Consider the following 18,671-nt stretch of genomic DNA (forward strand, 5'->3'; position numbering starts at 1 on the left):
GCAAACAAGTGGAACAACAGAATTTGCTACAGAGCACATGATTTCTTATCCATCCATCCCCTGGATAAAACTTTTAAACAAAAGAAGCAATGTGGTGAAAAATCTCATCACAAAGAGACAGGATGGATGAAGTTAAAAGAGTCTCAAGCCCAGAATCCTAAGGGCTGGAGGAAAACGATGGTACAACTCATTCAGTTGTGTTACACATCTCTTACCTTATTCAGAGGTTTGTTCTGAGGTTCCTGGCTAGTCAGTGGCACTTTTGGTGGGTTCACAGAGGAGTCTGAAATTTGGCTTTGCTGCAGGAGATCTGGCAGGAGATAGTTCTGGTTGTTTATGTTCCAGAGGCCTTCCTGGGTGCTAGAAATTTGTTTCCCTAAAATCTGATCCTGCACATGAGAACATACAGTTAAACTCCACGTTTAGCATACTTCTAAAGCACTGTGCAAGTCCTGTTAATGAGGAGAAAAATTAATGATCACATGGGGAGGGGTGCTCTGTGTGAGGCACCAGAAACCTCAACACTTGTGCAACACCCTAGAAGTAGAAGCCAATGTTCCTCTTCTACGTTACATCAGCCGCAGAGCCATCTGAGACAAAACCAAATGCCTTTTCCTAACGTTACAGACCTGTGCTCTCCCTGTCATGGCCAGAGGTGGGTACTTGGTGGTTCAGGACCTGCATTTAGTTCCAAGTCCCTTACCATTCATTTCATTGCTACTTTCACTTTACTGAATTAGAGAATCTTACTCAAGCATGATGATGCTCAGCAGCATCAACATTTCCAGTGCCATGATGTTTGGTACTGCAAACCTCCTTACAGGATCCCACCACCTCATGGAAACACTTGTAAACAACGGAAGGTGTGAGGCACCACAGAAGCTCTCTCCCCAACAGCACAAAATACTGAGAAGAGGTCAGTTTCTGGGAATACATGGCTAGAAGCTTTGAGAGGAAGAAAGATGTGTAAAGCAAGTGGTGTCCCAGATGGGGAGGGCTGTGCAAAGGGATCTACCCATGGCTGTGGTGGGTCAGGATCTCACTGGCAGTGGAATGTAGAGAGTGACAGGAGCCAAGTGCTACATCAGAAAATTCCTCCTGAATTACACTGAAGCAAAAAGCACCACCAAGCTTGAGCAGCTTCTGGCTGGCCACATTCAAAGCAAATCTGTATGTTGTACCGACTTTGATAAACAACCTTCTGAAATCAGATCAGCTTTTTTGACTGCTGGCCAAAATAGGAGGTAAAACAAGAGTAGATAATTCTAAATAAAAGGCATTTGCCTTTAAAAAGCCAAGTAATGAACTAGAAATGAAAGTGATGCTCTAAGCATTTTACATTTCAATTTAGACATAAAGAAATCAAACCAAACAAAAAATGTCAGTGTAGGGAACCGAGACAGCATGGGGCTCTTGTGCTCAGTTTTAAGCCAGATTCAGCTGACCTGAATCAAACCCCCATTTGAACCACTTGGGCAGTTTGGTACACCCTTCAAACCACTTCAAACCAGTTCATGATGATGAGCTGGGAAAAGCTATTGGAAGAAGTCATGGAGATCCATGATGGCTGTGACTGGTGAAACAGAGGTGAGAGGAATGGGTAGGAGTCTCCATGAGGAGTGAGAGGATTGGAAAGCATCAGATTTGTGAGAAGAGGTGGCACTCATCTGTCTTGTTCCCCCTCCTGCATTGTCCTCCCCAAACCCACCACAAAATGTGACCTCTACTCTTTTCCATTCTCTCTAATTCTCAGTCTGAGCCTCAAAGACCTCATCCTTCTCCTTCTCTCAAGCAGCCTGTTTCCAATGCTCAGATATTAGGGGAAAGATTAAGCACTGGGCTAGTTTTGCTACAGGAAAAACACTAGGCTTGCCCCATTTAGAATTCCTTTTGTGAAGCAGGGTCTTTTCTCCTTGAGGATGATGGGATGAAGGCTAAACGGGTCTCCTTCTGCAGTCAGGAAGGAAGCCACTCTGGTCTGAAGCTTAGAAAAAACACCAGAGGTAAAAATCCCTCCTTTTTCTTCCTAGCCCTGCCACAGCTCACATAAACAGCTCTGGGGAAAACACCAGTTTCACAGCAATTTATTTTCCCTATCTGTGAAATGAGATACACTCAGCAATATGTGAGAAGTGCTCTGACACTGAGTGCAAGTCTTATTAACGTGCCATTTTTGTTTGGTTTTGATCACAAAGACCACTGTTCTGCTTTGTTTGTCTTCATTCTTTCGGCACTAATATTTATCACAGGGGAAAATCCAAACGACTCGAAGTCTCTACTAGAAACTACAGCTGGGAAGGCACCACAGCACCATGTATGAGAAGACATGTATTTCTGCTAAGCCAGTACAAGAGACTGAAGTTCTCTTCTGATAATATTTTAAGTAGTAACAGGTAGTTCTCTTTACATTCAAATAAAAAAGGTCAACATGTTTAAAGACAGCAACAATGCATACCAACAATAACCAACAGCATTGCTTTTTGCAGCCTGCCCAGTGCCTCCAAGAAGTACATTGACATCAGAAACTACTACCAGGTCAATAACAAGGACAAATACAGCAGTGCAATTTTGTACCTAAGTGTAAGCATTTTTACAGGAAGCACAAAACTTGAAACTACACATTTTATTCAAGGTTTATAGCTATAATTTGCAATAGCAGAGCATGACTTGAGAGTGAGAACGCTGCTGAGGAGAAATGGATACGGCGTTTATCACGCACCTTAAAAGTCTGACTCCCCTCCACTGTGCCCATCCCCTTACAAATGGTCAAATTACCTTCTGTTCTGTGACAGTGCTTTGGGGTTTCAGTTCAATTCCATCTGGTACTCTCGTCCTTGAGAAATCTGCCACTCTGCCGCTCAGCAGTTGCCTGGTAACAAACTCCAAATAATGAACACAACTACTAGGGAAAAAAAAGCGAGCCCAAAAAACAAAACCCACCGCATAACCGTGTTCAAGAGTGAGCATGATTAACAGTCACTGCTTACACTTTAAGGTTCTTGGACAAAAGCAAGCTGATTAGTCTGCAGATGTGCCTGAACGGACTCGAGCCTGAGGATAACTCGCACACAGCAGGAAGCTCTCCCCACCCCGACAGAGAGCATCCCTTCATCTCCCTGGACTTCACCCATCGTTCTTTCAGACACTGCATAGCTCACACAAGTGAGAGCTGGTCCCTCAAGCTGTCATTTGAGAAGTGCCTACTTTAAAACTTTTCCTGTCTCCCCTCATACACTATTCTGCAGGGTGCATTTATGAGACACTGCTCTGCAGAGAATTAGCTGCACTTGCAAGAGGGAGAGCCTCTGCTCCTCTATATGCTGGTATCAGGGACCTCTCTGCCAGTGTCTACTGGAACAGGTCACACTGGAATTTCATACTGTGAATCAGTCCCTCAAACATGAGCATCTTCACCTTAGGTACCAAGAAAATATTGCCCAATGCATATAGAGACAGATGAACTTGAGAGCTGCTGGACTGGCTGGGGCCAAAAGCCCACCTAGACCAGTATCCTTCAGCTGTCACCAAAAGGAGATACCTAAGGAGTACGAGCAAGACAAGCATCTGCTGTGGTACACTCCAGCATTCTATTGCTTCCTACACAATCAGCAGAATCTTTGTGTTTTAAACTTTTTCACGCAAGTGAAGCTGCCTCAAACCTGGCAGCGAGGCTCTGGCCCTGCTTCTGTGCACTTCCACCTCACCTTATTGATTGATTGTCATTAATCTATTTATTACTGCAACCCATTTATGTCTATTACATTTCTGTGTCCTTTCCAGTAATTACAAAACTGACTGGATTCAGGATGCTAATGTGAAGGGTTCTACTGTGCTACGTGGCAACTGGCAGGAGAGTTGGTTTTCAAATGTTGCCCAATGAAATAACAAAGGTTTGGTGAGAGAGCTACTGCCTGAAGATGGTTGTGAAGGAGTAGAAGTTGTTGGGGCTTTTTTTGTTGTTTATTTTTTAGGTTTGGGTTGTGTGTAACCCCCTTCTACACAAGAGGTATATATTTGTATACTAAAGTTAGAAGGAATGTTAAGATATGGAGCAAGATCAATAGTGAGTGCAAGGACCTGATCTTATCAGGAAAGCAGCAGCTGATCTTAAATGATGTCAACCTCACACTTAGTAGGGGGAGAAAATAACTCCTAGCCATGCACCCATCTTGTTCAAATTTTGGTTAAGAACAGCATATAAAGAGCAGAGAGAGAAAACTGAGCTATACAAAACAAGCCCCGGGAAAGTCAGTTTTACAGGGGACTGTGAATGCCGTAGGCATCGGAACAGAAAGCACTCTCAACACAGCAGGAGAAAGAAGCATCAGTGGAATAGATACACTGTGCAAGCAGGTAAGATGCTGGATCACATATACTGACATGCATTCCTCAAAACAAAATCCCAGTGTGTGTGAGGAAGAGTTCTCAGTCATCTCATTGAAAAGAAAAACAAGACCACAAGTTGTTTTACTGTAGAAGACAGCTGCTCAGAGTCCTCCCGGGCACCTGCCTGAACACTGGAGCGTGGACATCAAAAGCTGTTCCACAGCTCAGGCAAGAACAAGAAAACAGATTGTTTACAAAAGCCAACTATATCGTGGCCCAAGGTGTCTCAGCCAAAGCCCACACAGACACACCCCTACAGACTGCAAGGGCTTCAGATCCTGCACTCACATGCTTTAGACAGCAAGAAAAACAAGCCCCTTCACTTTATCCAGAATACACAAAGTTTCAGTGCTGGCTGGTGCTTTCACTTTGAACACTCTCCTTTTTGCTATTTACACATCAGTTATCAGGACATATTGCCCACAGAATCTGTCTTTTATCACAAATGATGTTCAGCTGCAGTGAAGGGGCTTTGTAAATACACAAGATTATACTACTGATTTTACAGGAGTTCCACAGGAAGGCAAACCTGCCAGGGATCATCCTCCTAATTCCACTTCTCTAGAGCACTGCTGGATCTCACACACAGAGAATATGCAAGTAACACATGCAGATTTCCAAAGGCAGTGACACCACTCCTTCACATCATTACAGCATGCAAGGATCACAGCAATCTAGCACTTACACAGCTAAGTCATTGCTACAGGACAAATCCGCATTTTTATGTAGAGTCTTTCTGAGATCTAGGATGAATTCTATGACCTAGAGTGAATAAAGCTTTGTACAGATCAGAATAAGGTGGTTTGGAAGAGGAGCACTGAGAAAATGAAGGCATTGCAGTGAAGTGACAGCTCTTTCAAGTGCACTAAATAAGCTACAAGATTTTTAACATCGTCCCTCAGCTTTGAAAATGAGCTTCAGAAATGCAAATCAGGAGCATGTGCAGGTGCAAAAACTCTACCTTCTTCAGAGCAGCACAGGGGAAAGGACTGGTACCAGGCCAAGGCAATAGCTTGCCAATAGTGCTACAAATCTGTGCATCTCTTCCTGAAGACTGACAAAATGACATGTGCAATTATGTCAGAAGACAAAGAGCCCCATCCCAGAAAGCTCCCGTGGCCTTGTGATGCACTTCAAAGTAAATCCTAGAACTTGAATTCAACTGAAGCGTCTTTGCATGAAAACTACAAGTTTCAGTCAGTAACACTGAAAAAGAATCGTTTGCTGTTCCAAAGAGCAAGGCTGGCCAACTGATCCCCACCTCTCCTGCAGTTGGACTGGCAAGCTATTCACACTCCATTATTTCTCAGCAGAATACACATTTCACATGACAGAGAAAACACCACAAGATGTCAGTCAGAAAATCGACATTAGGGATTGGAAAGCTAGAGAGAAACACTTCAGGTGAGATCAGCTCGGTTACAAGCCACAGCGTCAGCTGGCAACCACAGCAATTGTGCACTGCAACACCATTAAACATATTGTGAATTTTGCAAAACTAAATCCTGATTACACTGTCCTCCTCTTGATAAACAGCCCTGGGGAAGGATTCAGCTGCTCAGTGGCAATTACTTGTCCAGGAGGTAGCAGACTAATCTGAATACCAGGGTCACGTTTGCCTTGCATTTCTCACCGGAACCTGTACTTGGCATGACGGTGTATAATTTTCTCTCCCTCTCCTTTTCTTTCAAAAAAAAGCCATTTAAACATAGATCAATGTGAACTAATCCCTGTAAAAGCACTACCTATTGATATTCAGTTAAAATGAGACGTATCCTCATCGTCCCAGGGCAGCAAGTCATCAAAGCTTATTACACTGCATACATCTGATGGAGCAAACATTTACCCTTGGGAGTTCATTACAGGGTGATTAAACTGCTTAATTACAACTGACACAAATGACTGATAGTAACTTCAAAGGGGAGGTGGAATTTATGTATGCCAACTTTTTTTTTTCCCAGGTATTTTGGAGTGTGTGACAAAAAGGAAGAAAGTAATAAAGCCAACCTTGTGTGGTTCATGTCATCTTCATCACTGCTGCTGCTGCTGACTTCATCACTTGATGAGGAATAGTCTGCTGCTTTTAAGAGTGAGTTGGCACTGTCTTTCCCCTTGGCAAATGAGCCTGGACTCTGAATAAAGAAAACCCAATTGATTTCTTTTTTCTTTCCTGGAAGAGCCCATTGCTAAACTGTACAAGCAGTACTTTACTGTCCCAGCAAGCGTACTTATTGACACTTCCACACCATAAAAGCTTTAATAGGAAGCTGATCCTTTATTGGCTCATCACAAGAGGGAAACACCTCCCACAGGAAAGAGACCTAAGCCAAAGATTCCATTTTCCTAGAAATGGAAAGGTGACTAACTTTAGTCAGCGTGTTATTTTCAATCTCAAGCATTTATGATTCAGTCTTTGCACTCTGCAGGAGCTCAGAAGTACTTCCTTTTTTCCTCCCACCACAAGAAAAGCAGTGCTCTGCACCATGACTAAAGGATTACATTGGCTTGAGTTTTGGTAGTCCAGGGCTGGACTACCTCGAAGCTTTGCAGGGCAATGCCTGAGCACAAGCTGCTGCCTACACAGACTGGGTGTGAAGAACCTTTGCGCTGCAAAGATACCAACATAGCCAAGGCTCACATTCACAGGGCAGACAGATATCCCAGCCCTATGGGAACTCACATATGGGCATCCCACACTATTGACAACAGCCTAAATACAGTCTTCCTCAAACCTCTGGTCCCTGACAAGCCAGGAGGAGTTCGGGACTTTGGTAAGGTGCAGCTGTCTTCCGCTGCCTGCTCTGACTGCCCTGGAGCCACCCAAACCTGCCTGGAAAGTTTTAAAATGCCAAACATCCTGTGAATTCTAAAATGCCAAGCAGCCCATATATGAGCTCTTGCACAAAGCACTGTGAGCTCAGCTGTCTGATAAGCATCTCCCCCGTACCCTCCTGCCAAACACCACTGAAGAAATGCCTCAGTAGATAAGACAGAGAAGCAGCAAGCATCATTTCCATTAGTGGCGCACCAGCAAATGGAGTGCTGGGACAGTCTTGAGTGTGGCACAGCCTGGTAGCACGTATTGCAGGCAGCTACACACTGGATGTCTGCACAAGCCACTGGCATGGTCTTGACTTCTGGGTTGCATGACAGTTGGTCAATGACTTCTGCATGAGGCCACACCTTAAGTGCTGTGTTCAGTTCTGAGCCTCTCACTGCCACAGGGACACTGAGGGGCTGGAGCATGTCCAGAGATGGACACTGGAGCTGGTGAAGGGTCTAGAGCACAAGCCTGACAGGGAGTGGCTGAGGGAACTGAGGGTGTTTAGCCTGGAGGAGGCTGAGGGGAAACATGATCACTCCCCACAACTGACAGGAGGTTGTAGTGAGGTGGGAGTGGGTCTCTTCTCCCAGTTAATGAGTGACAGGACAAGAGGAAATGACCTCAAGTTGTGCCAGGGAAGGTTTAGATTGGAGATTAGGAAGAACCTTTTCCCTGAGAGGGTTATTAGGTGCTGTCCCAGGCTGCCCAAGGAGGTGATGGAGTCCCCATCCCTGGAGATGTTTAAAAGCCACGTAGATGAGATGCTGAAGGACATGGGTTAGTGGTGGGCTTGGCAGTGTGAAGTGAGTGGTTGGGCCTGATGATCTTAAAGGTCTTCTCCAACTGGAACAATTCTATGATTCCTGAAATATAAAAGACATATTCTTCCTTTCTAAGGATCAGAAAGGTTCAGGAAAACCAAACTCTTTGCTGATGACCTGAGCTGGACACAAGTCAGATCTGGACTGAAAGCTGATGAGACACATTAACACTGCAGTGAGCTTGAGCCAGCCCCATGCTGCCTCTCAGGTGGACTCATTAGCAAACTGACGCACCAACAGAGGAGCTGTTGGCATAGACATACCTTCAATGAAAACTATGAACAAACACAAAATATCAGTGGGTTTAAAAGAACTTACTGGAATCTGGCCTGGATGAGAAACTTTTTCAGACTTATGCATTTGCAAGTGGTTCTGGGACAAAGTGCTCTCTGCCTTGGCTGGTCCTGGATTCCCTGGGAAAAAAAACCAAAACAGTTGCTTTTTTTTTAAATGCTTGTGCAGAAGAGTGACAGAGGAGACTGGTAAGATGAGCACATACAGTTACAACCAAAACCAGACACCAGCCTCTGCTGACAAACTTCTTTTTTTCTCTTTTTTTGCAAAGGGAAATATTTTTTTCTTGTTTCCCAGTAGTTCTGGATGCCACAATATCACGTTTATAAACTGATACTGGTGCAGTCTAGTGCTGCAAGAATAAGACAAACAGATCAAAACCTTGGCAACATACTCCCAACTGCACACTAGCAATGACTCCATGGACTGGAAGGCAGCTTGCAAGGGAAAAGGGTGAGGCCATGCTAATCCCTTCCTTTGATCCTCCCCTTGAGGGGAGACAGATCATTGTACCAGCAGCTGCTGGTCATCTCCAGCACTAAAGGAGCCATCCAACTACCTTTATGTGATTGCAGACAATGGGTCAGGGAGAAGGGACAGGAGCCTGGGCCTCTGATGTACATTCTCAAGAGCAAACAAACATGCTGCCAAGATTTGTCCTTCACAGAAACAGCCTAAAGGGTCTGATTGTTTAAATCCAACTGGGCTGAGGGCAAACAGCTGCACTAAACTTCACTCATGGGTCAAGCAAAAAGAAGCAAAGGATTCACCACTTCTGTGGCAGCACAGGGAGAACCATCTTCCAGTCTCTGCTTCCCTTGGGGAACACACAGCATCACTTCTCAGCTCCCACTTCCACTCTGCACTGTGGGGAAGTAGGTAAAAAGCCCTCATTTCTGCAGTGAGAGCTGGTCCCTGCCATGGGCTGACTCAGTGTCAGGTGGCACCTCATGATGTTCTGCTCAAGGTCAGGTAGGAGCAGCAAGGAAGCTGCGGCACTGTGCTTCCCTTCCAGGTGGCAAGGGGACCTACACTTGCCACCATGCTTGCTCACCTACTGAATACTCAAGCAAATAAGATTAGAGGGGCTGGAGTCCATCTGAATGTGCTGGTGCCATGTCAGGAGGGATGCTTGCAGGTAATTTGGCAAATCTTCCCTTTCAACACCTGCCCTCACTGCCCACAAAGCTGCCTGGGAAAAGCAAAAGCAGCTTTGGAGAGATACCGTCTTCTGCACATGATTCCTGATACAAGTCAAGAGAGGGAAAGCAGATATGCCCTCCCCCTGACCATCTAAACATCTATCTCGTTCAGCAATTTCTCCCAGGACTATCTATCCCACTGCTGCCAACAGGACTCCTTGCAAGTTAAGGGAGAAGAATTGAAGCTCACACAAATTAGGATTTGTACGTGACAACTTGGATAGTTTTAGCACAATGGCTTCATGTATTCCTGCACTTTGCAAAGCTTTTGCAATTCAGAATTCCTTATTGGTCAATGAGTACCTAACCAACTCAGCAGAAGTATTAGTTTTAAAGTATTTATAGCCCTTTCCTGCCCAATTCATTATCCCTGTGGGTTTGGGAAGACAACAAACTCTTTCTGGAACACCATATGCCAGAACTAGCTGTAATTTAATGACACTTAAGAACCCAAGGAAACAGTTTAAACCACAAGGGAGGTTTTCTATTCTTTCCATTGCTGGTGAGGTTTTCATTTCCTCATGCCAAAATAGCACAGGAGTTACACATCACACAGACACTGCTAAGTTGAGCTGGGCTGTTGCACATTGTTGATCTCTATGCCGTTGTTCAAACAAAGTGACATGAGAGCAAAGAGAGACAAAATCCAAGCAGCTTAAAGTGTGTTTTGGATTTCTATTGAAACAGTTTCCAATTCTGTATAGTTAGTGAAAGCAAAACTGTCTTGACTGTGTAATTGTAATAAATAAGCAATTTGTTCTTCATTTATCAAGGGCTTGTAAATTAACAATGCGAGCTTCAGCTTAAAAGTCAATGACCTCAGCAGCTCACTGGTGTGGTTTCTGAACAGTTTTAGCATCCACCCTTCTGCAATTTGGGCATTATTCCTCATGTCACCCATCTTTAGTCATCAACCTGGATACAAACTGTTGCAACACACCAGGGCTTTGCAGGAAGCTACACATGAAATTGCCCTATGGTTGACCCACACAAAACACCCTTAGGAGTAACAATAGAGGAACAAAGCTGTCTGCTTCTGCTCCACGTTCCCACCTGCCAGAAACTCAGATCCTGTCTGAGGAACCAGAATACACACTGCAAAAAACCTGCAACACCATAAGCAGGCCCAGTGTGTTCTGACACCACTACCAGTGACACCAAGAAAACCTAGAGCAGCACTTGGCTTAAGTCGGATGGGGCTAGCTCTACCTTTTAACTCCTTTCGCCTTTTTGTTTTATTCAGTCCCACTATCTTTTTGTAAATAAAAGAATATTGGAGGAACGTTTCATAAGGTGCTGCACAGTCTTACATTCCTTTCATCCACCACATTATTAGAGTGCAGAAACACTGGTGCACAGCAACTGCCCATCTGCACCATCTCACCGGTGGGCAACGCAAAAAGGCAGCACATGGTTATGCAGAAAACGCCAGTGGGTGAACACTAGCATTGACTTACATGTGTGTCTAATGGTGGCTCTGCTGAGTTTCAGTGCAACAGAACCGATTTTTTTCAATCCTTACTCGAAGCAATTCAAATTTTCTCTATGGAAATGTGTTCACAGTCCCTTTTTGACTCAAAAGAGGAAGTGTTTGTATTTTGGGAACATGGAACCATAAAATCCAGAGGGCTTTCAGAGCCTATCACCAGAAGACATCGTTAAAGTAGATCCCATTTGCAATGCAGCACTTGATGCCCTGCAGAAACTCTTTTCATGTGACAGGAATTTTGTGCATTTTAACTGATGAACCTTTGAGTTCAGAATCACCTGAGGCTGACTGGCTGCTCTGATGAGATCCCATCTCCCACTGCTTGCTGCCCGGAGTGCTGCTGCTGCTGTTTAGCTTCAGAGCATGTCCCCCGGGGGATGACTGATGAGTGTTACTAAACACAAAGACAAAAAGCAGATGAGACTATCTTGCATACAGGAACACAGATTGGAACATACCTCCTAGGCCACTGGATTGAGTTCCCTGTTGCTGCTCTATGATATAATACTCCTGGGTAAACTAAAAAAATGATATTCAGTGCTGCTCCAAGCAGGGTCACCCAGCAGTGGGAAAAGATGACAGAGTGACAGCTTCCTCTGGGCAGTTATTCTGGGAGATTACTGAGGTTCCCAAGTGACTACAAAATATCCTACTGTGGGTACTTCTCCCTTGGCTTCTTCAGATCAGTGTCACTCCAGATTCCAAAATCTCATGGCTTTTACAAATAATGAAACCTGCTCCAGTGCCCTCACAGAAGATACACAAGCACCTATTTATCATTGGAGAAACATAATGGACAATAAAATAAGCTGCTGAGTTTGTAAAGTAAAAGAATGGTTCATTGAGAAAGCCAGGGCTCAGAAGCCACTTGCTTGTAACACTGTGGTTTACTCACATATTCCTCTTCTGCCCTGCCTCCTGTGATTCCTAAATAGGGAACATTTACAGCTTGACTTCACTTGAAAGTGATTTCAGATGATGTTTCTGACTCTGGCTCATCAGAAGTACTGCACATTATTCTGTTATGTCAGCTAAATCTGCTTCCCTTTCAAATCTCTCCAACCCCAGCTTCTCATAGCATTATATATCCACTGGGAGATACCCTTTACTGCTGTAGGTTTCCAAACCCATCTGGACATGTTCCTGTGCCCCCTGATTGAGGTGAACCTGCTTTAGCAGGATTTTGGTCTGGGTGAGCTCTAAAGGTCCCTTCCAACCCTGACCATTCTGTCATTCTGGGATATGAAAAGAAGCATAGTAGCCTTAAGGGCAGGCTGCCAAAACAGTTAAAATCTACAGCCTGTTCAAGCTGTTGATAGACCAAACAAAGCTACAGGCACAAGCTTCATCAGCTGTAAGTACTTGTAAAGGGGGCTGGGGCCAGATGCCCACTAGCCAAAGCATCCAGGCACCTGACTCCCCTTTGAAACCAATGACAATAGTGCTAATGTGGAGCATCTTCAAGAGCACCCAGACAGCTCTGACCAACACCACTCCCATCTGTCAACATCAGTATCAACAGGCTAGGATCTCGAGTAACCTGAACCTTCAGCAGCCACTTACTCTACTCTGAAGGCACTGTAAGGCATCACCGAATCACAAGCAGTTAACTGACCGTCCAACACGCTGCTGGGTGGCTGGGAAATGGACACACAATTTGCATGCAACCCACTCAGGCATGCCAAACATGCTGGACCAAATGAAACAACTCATTGCAGGAATTACTAAAGAAGGAACAAGCCATTGGTATTAAAAGCCCTGCTTTCCAGCAGAACAGAGAGCTACCTTGCATGGAAATGAGGAGATCTACAACAACCTTGTTCCTCTTTAAATCAGTTATGTCAACCATTAGAAGGAAGCTGGCTTTATACACTTCCTTTGGGTTTAAGATAGGCAAGTTTTGCTAGTTACTTCCATAGCCAAACTGACTCAAACCCCAAAACAATTGTAACTGCTATTACAGGAGGTATGAATCCATGGCTGTTCTGCTGTTACTGCTGTTTTTAACAAACGGGCTTTACTTTTCTTATTGACAACAAATCAGCATTTAGTATAGGCATAAGGAGCTTACCTTGAAAGGCATCTTGAATGGCCAGGATGATCCCTGCTGTAAAATTTAGAGGTTGTCCTCTCTGGAACCTTAAGGATTCAATCAAACAGTTTAAGGTTGCTACTGATATTTTAGACTCAGTCAATAAAACTAATTCCTGCCCTGTATCTGCAAAAATAAGAGTAACTAACATAAAGGAATAAAAGTGAAACCTTTGGAGTGGTGTCCCATGATATCAACACTGGAAGCTGCAAGTCAGCAGCAGGTGCTTTCAATTTGCTCCAAGCCTGTGTAAACTGCAAGAGGTTTGCACCTCTCTTTAGAGTCAGCATTATTCTTGTTCAATGTTTAAAGCAGACAGGGAAATGCATCTGCAGTCCCTTAATGCAATTTTCCCTAGGTGGTGAATTACCTTATGTCACTACCAAAGGGCTGGGAGAAGAGAGACACTCCTCAACTGCAAAGCAATAAAACAAATACATACAGGCACGCACACACACATCCCTGCACAAATACTCTCTTACTTGTTCTTAGAGATTCTGTTAAAAAGAGACTTGCACCATCACCCGAATTACACAAACTAATGAGCTTTTCTGCAACAACACAGATTGTTCAGAGAAAAGGCAGCTACAGATATTTGGCCTGGCAAAAGAAGTGTATCTGCATTTGCAGATCCCACAGATATTATATACAGAAACTCCTAACATGGACCTGCTGATAAATTCATCTCTTCTTTCTAGATCATGAGATCCAGTTGATGTAACAAGCAATGAGATTGTTGTGGAGTTTCATTAGTCCAGGAGACAGATGCTACGCAGTGCAGGGGAACCACACAGAGTGCCATTAACCCCCAGCAGCACCAAACACCCTGAGATTCACATACCTTTGGGGGTTGTTCTTCGTTTTGACTCACACTCCAGAACACATCATCCTGCACGGGGCTGAGCGGGGTCGTCACCATATCTGACAGTGAACTGCCGTGGCACACTTCCTTACTAGCCCAGAAATTTTCACACTTGAAACAAATGAAATACACGTTGAATTGTACTTCCCTGCCCATGTAACAGGTCCCAGTCCCAACAGATATCAATGGTTCTGTTTGGGAGATCAGATTTTTAGTAAATGTACAAGGAGCACTGTGTTTGGGTTCAGCCCTACTCTCCTTTTTCTCTGGGAAGTTACTAATTTACAGTATGTTAAGCACCAATATTTCAAGGCAAATGGTACAACAAAAGGAAACAGTAAAAACATCTATCCTGTACATATGCTGCTGCTTCTCAGATCTGTGGAGAAGCTAATGGCACAGCAAACTTCTTAATTGCATGATGCAAAAATTACTGTTGAGTAAGTACATTTCACTAAAACCTGACCAATGACCAATTTCAGAATTTACATAGTATAATCACTGGGGGAATGCACCTCCCCTAAGTTATAAGCTGACTTCCAAACTAGTCTCTGCAAGTCCACCATCAACCTAGAATCAATGGAGACAAACTGCCAGCTCGCAGTGCTTTCCACTCTCCCGTGGTTATGACAGTGCCCTGACCCTCCTTGTAACAGGCTTTTCAACTACTTGAAAAGAAAATCAACTTTGAGAATGCAGGAAGAAAGAAACAAGGAACTATGCTCAGAATACACATCCTCATGGGTAGTCATGTTTAGGTGCTCCCATGTTTAGGTGGCCACCTGTGTTTGAAAGATATCTTCAAGGGTACCACATTAGAGCATTAGGATAGCAAACGCCCTGTGTCATGGTGAGGGGGGACAGGAAAAGGTTGAATCACTTCCTTATAAAGCCTTAATTCCAAGAGAAGTAAGTAGTGTAGAACTCAAGCTAAAACACTCAACATTTGATTCTCCAATTGTTTCTGTATTTAAAAGAGGGAAAGAAAAAAGAAAGGTCCCTTAAATTCTACACAGTAATGATCTATTATACTGTCATCTCCCAAAAGGGAAGAAAGGCAGAAAGCTAAAGCTGTCAGCTGAATGTGCTCATCCTCCCTGAAATGAGAAATGCTTTTGGACACAAGACTGAGACAGAACACATGGAAGCATTGTAAGCTGGGCCCATTTGGAGGGATTGCTATGCTAGAACCCATCTGATGTTACAGAAATAGAATAAAAAATATCAGAGCAATGCCTGAAGCTGTACCACTTTGTGCTTTGTCTCGTCAGACCTCCCGTGCAGAGCAAGACTGGGACTCTCCAGAGACACCGGCAGCCATCAGAAGCACCGCGGGCTGCTGTCCTTCCATGCCGGGAAGGAAGCCTGTGACCTGGCACACCAACACACCTCTGCTGGGAGGCATCTCTTTCTCAAGTGCACAGCAAGACCAGTATCCCCACCCACATGCAGGCCTAACAAACAGGATGGCAAGTTCTGACTCAAAAGTTGAAACACTTGTGTCTTAAATTCCTGCAACTCAGATCAGAAGCAGTTGCAGTTCAGTTTCCCCAAAGAAGGACTCAGACAAATATTTGATTGATTTATCAGCCCACTTTCATAAAACTCTTCACTTTCCCAGTCTCAAAAAGTAAATTACAGTAATTGAGAATTCCACACAGCTTTTCAATAATATAATAGGGCCATGAACTCCCTCTAACTCTGCAAGACTAATTATTTCACGGGAACAATGTTCAAAACCACTGAAATATTGATGGATAGTAATTCTATAACTAGTTTAAGACGCCAAATATACACTCCAGCAGCCCATCACAACCTCCTAGACCAGCATGGCAAAGCCAGCTGTCAAGACACGGTCCTGAGAAGTTCATCTAGTTAAATATTCAGGTGCTTTTTCTGCCTTTTTGGGACTTTATGTACTGTTGAGTCTCTTTACAGGAAAAAAGCTTTTTCAGCAGTTCTAACATCTCATAATCCACGTCCTTTCATTTTGGCAAAATTACTTTTCTGTCCAGCATGATTGTCACTAATAATAGTTTTTAGTTAACCAGAATTATTTCAACAGGAAAGTGTTCCCCTGAAACGATTCATCAGGTGTACAGAAATGGGTTTTATAGCAAGTATATTATTATCAGAGTACAGGGAGACTTTTTTTCTTGTCACTTTTTCAACAAGGTACTCACATTTCTTCCCAAATTCCAGCTTTTCAGTCTTGCAGACTACCAGAAAACTATTTGTGCTTAAAAGCATGGATGATTTTGCTAAATCGTGATGTGACAGTGTGAATCCAAACTCTGCAGACGGTACCCATATATCTACTTTGGGCAGAGAAAGATCAGTGCATTGGTTCCAGGTAAAGCCAAGAAGTGATGCTCGCTTTTGGGACGATTTCTGTAAGACCTACAAGACCTTGCAATTCCACAACAAGCCAAAAATGCCTCAGATAACTCCCCAAATCATAGTTTTTGATACTCTCCTTAAGTTTGACAGATAAAATGACTTGTATGGGGGAAAATACACCTCACCCAAAAACCCAAACCCAAACCTAGCAATGATTCTAAACTACTGAGACCTGAGCCTTAAATTGTTTTTATTACAATTAATATTGAAAGAACAGCAGCTCCTCTCACGCAGAGAAAGCACCGGTAGAGCGTTACCTTCTGTGTCTTCAAAGCACAAAGACTCACCCTGCAGAGCTAAGGAAAAGGACACTTTGGTGCCTGAAATTCTAACATGAGGTGACATAGTACAGAAGACTGATTGCTAGACTTAGTTTAAAAATGTTAAAAGACAGACTGCACTACTTTCTGGAGGTTGACTAAGTTACTAGTTTGAACTGAATCTACAAGTGGGATAAGTAAGTGTCACTGTGGGACAATCTATGACCTAATACAGAGTTAGTTGTTCTAATACTATTAGCTTTCTTGTTCTGCTTCAGCAACATTACTCCAGACAATAAAGGAGGTGTCACTAGCAAATCTGACAAGAAAACCAGAGACAATATAAAAAATGGAGCTCAATTCAAATGTGAGCTAAATCCCTTCATTGGTCAGGCGGCAGGAGACGCTGGGCAGAGAAACACTCAGTGATACTGTTCAAGAAGTGTCTGAAATTCTGCAGGTAGCCCAGAACACCTCATCCTTCACAATCCAACCCCTACCATTCCATGAGTCTATGAACCACAACCAGAGAGAGAGATCTGCCACCTCACTGCAGCAAACACAAAACAGGTACAAAATAGGTGAAAATGGTACCTTCTGATCTGGTAATAGCCCACATTTCCTTACCAGATAGATAGGCTAAAAGACTGAGGAATAACGCTTCCTGCATCTCAGGGGCCGCATTAAGATGTCCAGTGAAATAATTCTGAGACAGACTTGGGTAACTGGGATGTGCCACAACATCTCATGCAACACAATAGTTTAAAATAAGAAGTCATTTTTGTTTGAGCACAGCAGTGATGACAGATGACTCCTCTCTGACAAACCTGGCTTGAAGTTCTTCAGCTCAGACATCTGTGATGAACTCAGCTTTCATTTTAACTCTGCAGCTCACTTTTACCTTAAATCAACAAGGCACCCACGTATTGAACTTCACAAGTGTATTGCTGTGAATCTTTTAATCTCCAGGCGACTAACTGGCCCATCACTCACACTGCTTTAACAGTTCATACAGTTAGCACAGGCAGCATATCCAAACATGCTGCTATTAGTATCAACAGCTGCTGCCAAGCAGCAAAACAAAGCACAACCCTTCAGAGGATTTATAAATTACCCTTTGAAGTTCATCAGCTCCCCACGCTAACACAGCGGGGTAAGAACACAGATGGGTTTCTCCATGTCCACACAGCCTCTATCAGCTGGAGCACGGACTCGTTGAGTGGGTAACGGGACAGTTACCAGCAGGGAGTGGAATCACACAGTAACAACTGTGTATGATTTGCTGCTATTATCCTGAAGTAACACCATCACTTTAAACAGCATAAATTTTTACAGTGTAGCTTCCATCAAAAAACGTGAAAGAGATTGGTAAATACTGCTTCAGCCCTCAGCCCTCCCCTTGGCAGCTGGGAAGGGTAGTACCAAACAGGGAAGCCCCAAGTTGGTGCAAATGAATGCAGTGACTTGTCCTAGGTGTTGCAGCCAGCCTAGAAGGTAGCTCCTTTCATCCCAGGAGTGGCATTTTAATAGGGCCAGACCATTCTCTGTACAACCATTGTGCTGCTGCAGATTCCCAATTGTCCTGCAATAAACTGTGGACTCTCTCACTTCTACTGCATGGCTGAAATATTTGCCCCAAGGAAGCTACCAGCCTCTACTTAAGACCAAGATACAACTGTCCTTGCAGATCTTGCAACAGCTCTCCAGTCATTTGATGCTACAATCCAGGCCATCAGCTCAGTTACAATACTTGTGACTTCAAATGACAAGCAGGCCCTGGAAAACACCATCTGAGAAGGCACACAAATGTTTTCCCAGGCAAAAGCCATTGGATGAAATGGCACTTTTCTAACACTTGTCTATGTTTTTCCACCAACACCAAAAAGCAGCCTGAACATGAAAGGCACAGCGAGTTACTATCTGCCTCCCACAGACCTGCTCTGCGGCATAAACAGAAGCAGGAGAGAGATGAGCCAGGGAGCCTGATCCACAAGGACCCTGGCTCTTGGAACAGGGAGCTATGGAGTGCTTTGAGAGCCAC

The 18,671-nt window shown here is 43.9% G+C and overlaps 1 protein-coding gene across 4 annotated transcripts in view; it reads right to left on the reverse strand.

The window, feature by feature from the left end:
- LOC104549922 (mitogen-activated protein kinase kinase kinase kinase 4) overlaps positions 1–18,671 on the reverse strand; it is a 101,317-nt gene that overhangs the window by 22,367 nt on the left and 60,279 nt on the right. For all 4 annotated transcript variants that reach the window (XR_009819696.1, XM_062007009.1, XM_062007010.1 and 1 more), the window contains exons 16-22: positions 13,950–14,081; positions 13,088–13,155; positions 11,295–11,410; positions 8,350–8,444; positions 6,394–6,518; positions 2,776–2,869; positions 216–389 (exon numbers count right to left, since the gene is read on the reverse strand). Coding sequence is in view for 3 of the 4 variants with exons in the window: in XM_062007009.1 (XP_061862993.1) it covers positions 216–389; positions 2,776–2,869; positions 6,394–6,518; positions 8,350–8,444; positions 11,295–11,410; positions 13,088–13,155; positions 13,950–14,081 (804 nt within the window). In the remaining variant the exon portion in view is untranslated. The remainder of the gene's footprint in view (positions 1–215; positions 390–2,775; positions 2,870–6,393; positions 6,519–8,349; positions 8,445–11,294; positions 11,411–13,087; positions 13,156–13,949; positions 14,082–18,671) is intronic.

Source organism: Colius striatus, chromosome 13, assembly GCF_028858725.1.
Source record: "Colius striatus isolate bColStr4 chromosome 13, bColStr4.1.hap1, whole genome shotgun sequence".
Classification (NCBI taxonomy): Eukaryota; Metazoa; Chordata; class Aves; order Coliiformes; family Coliidae; genus Colius; species Colius striatus.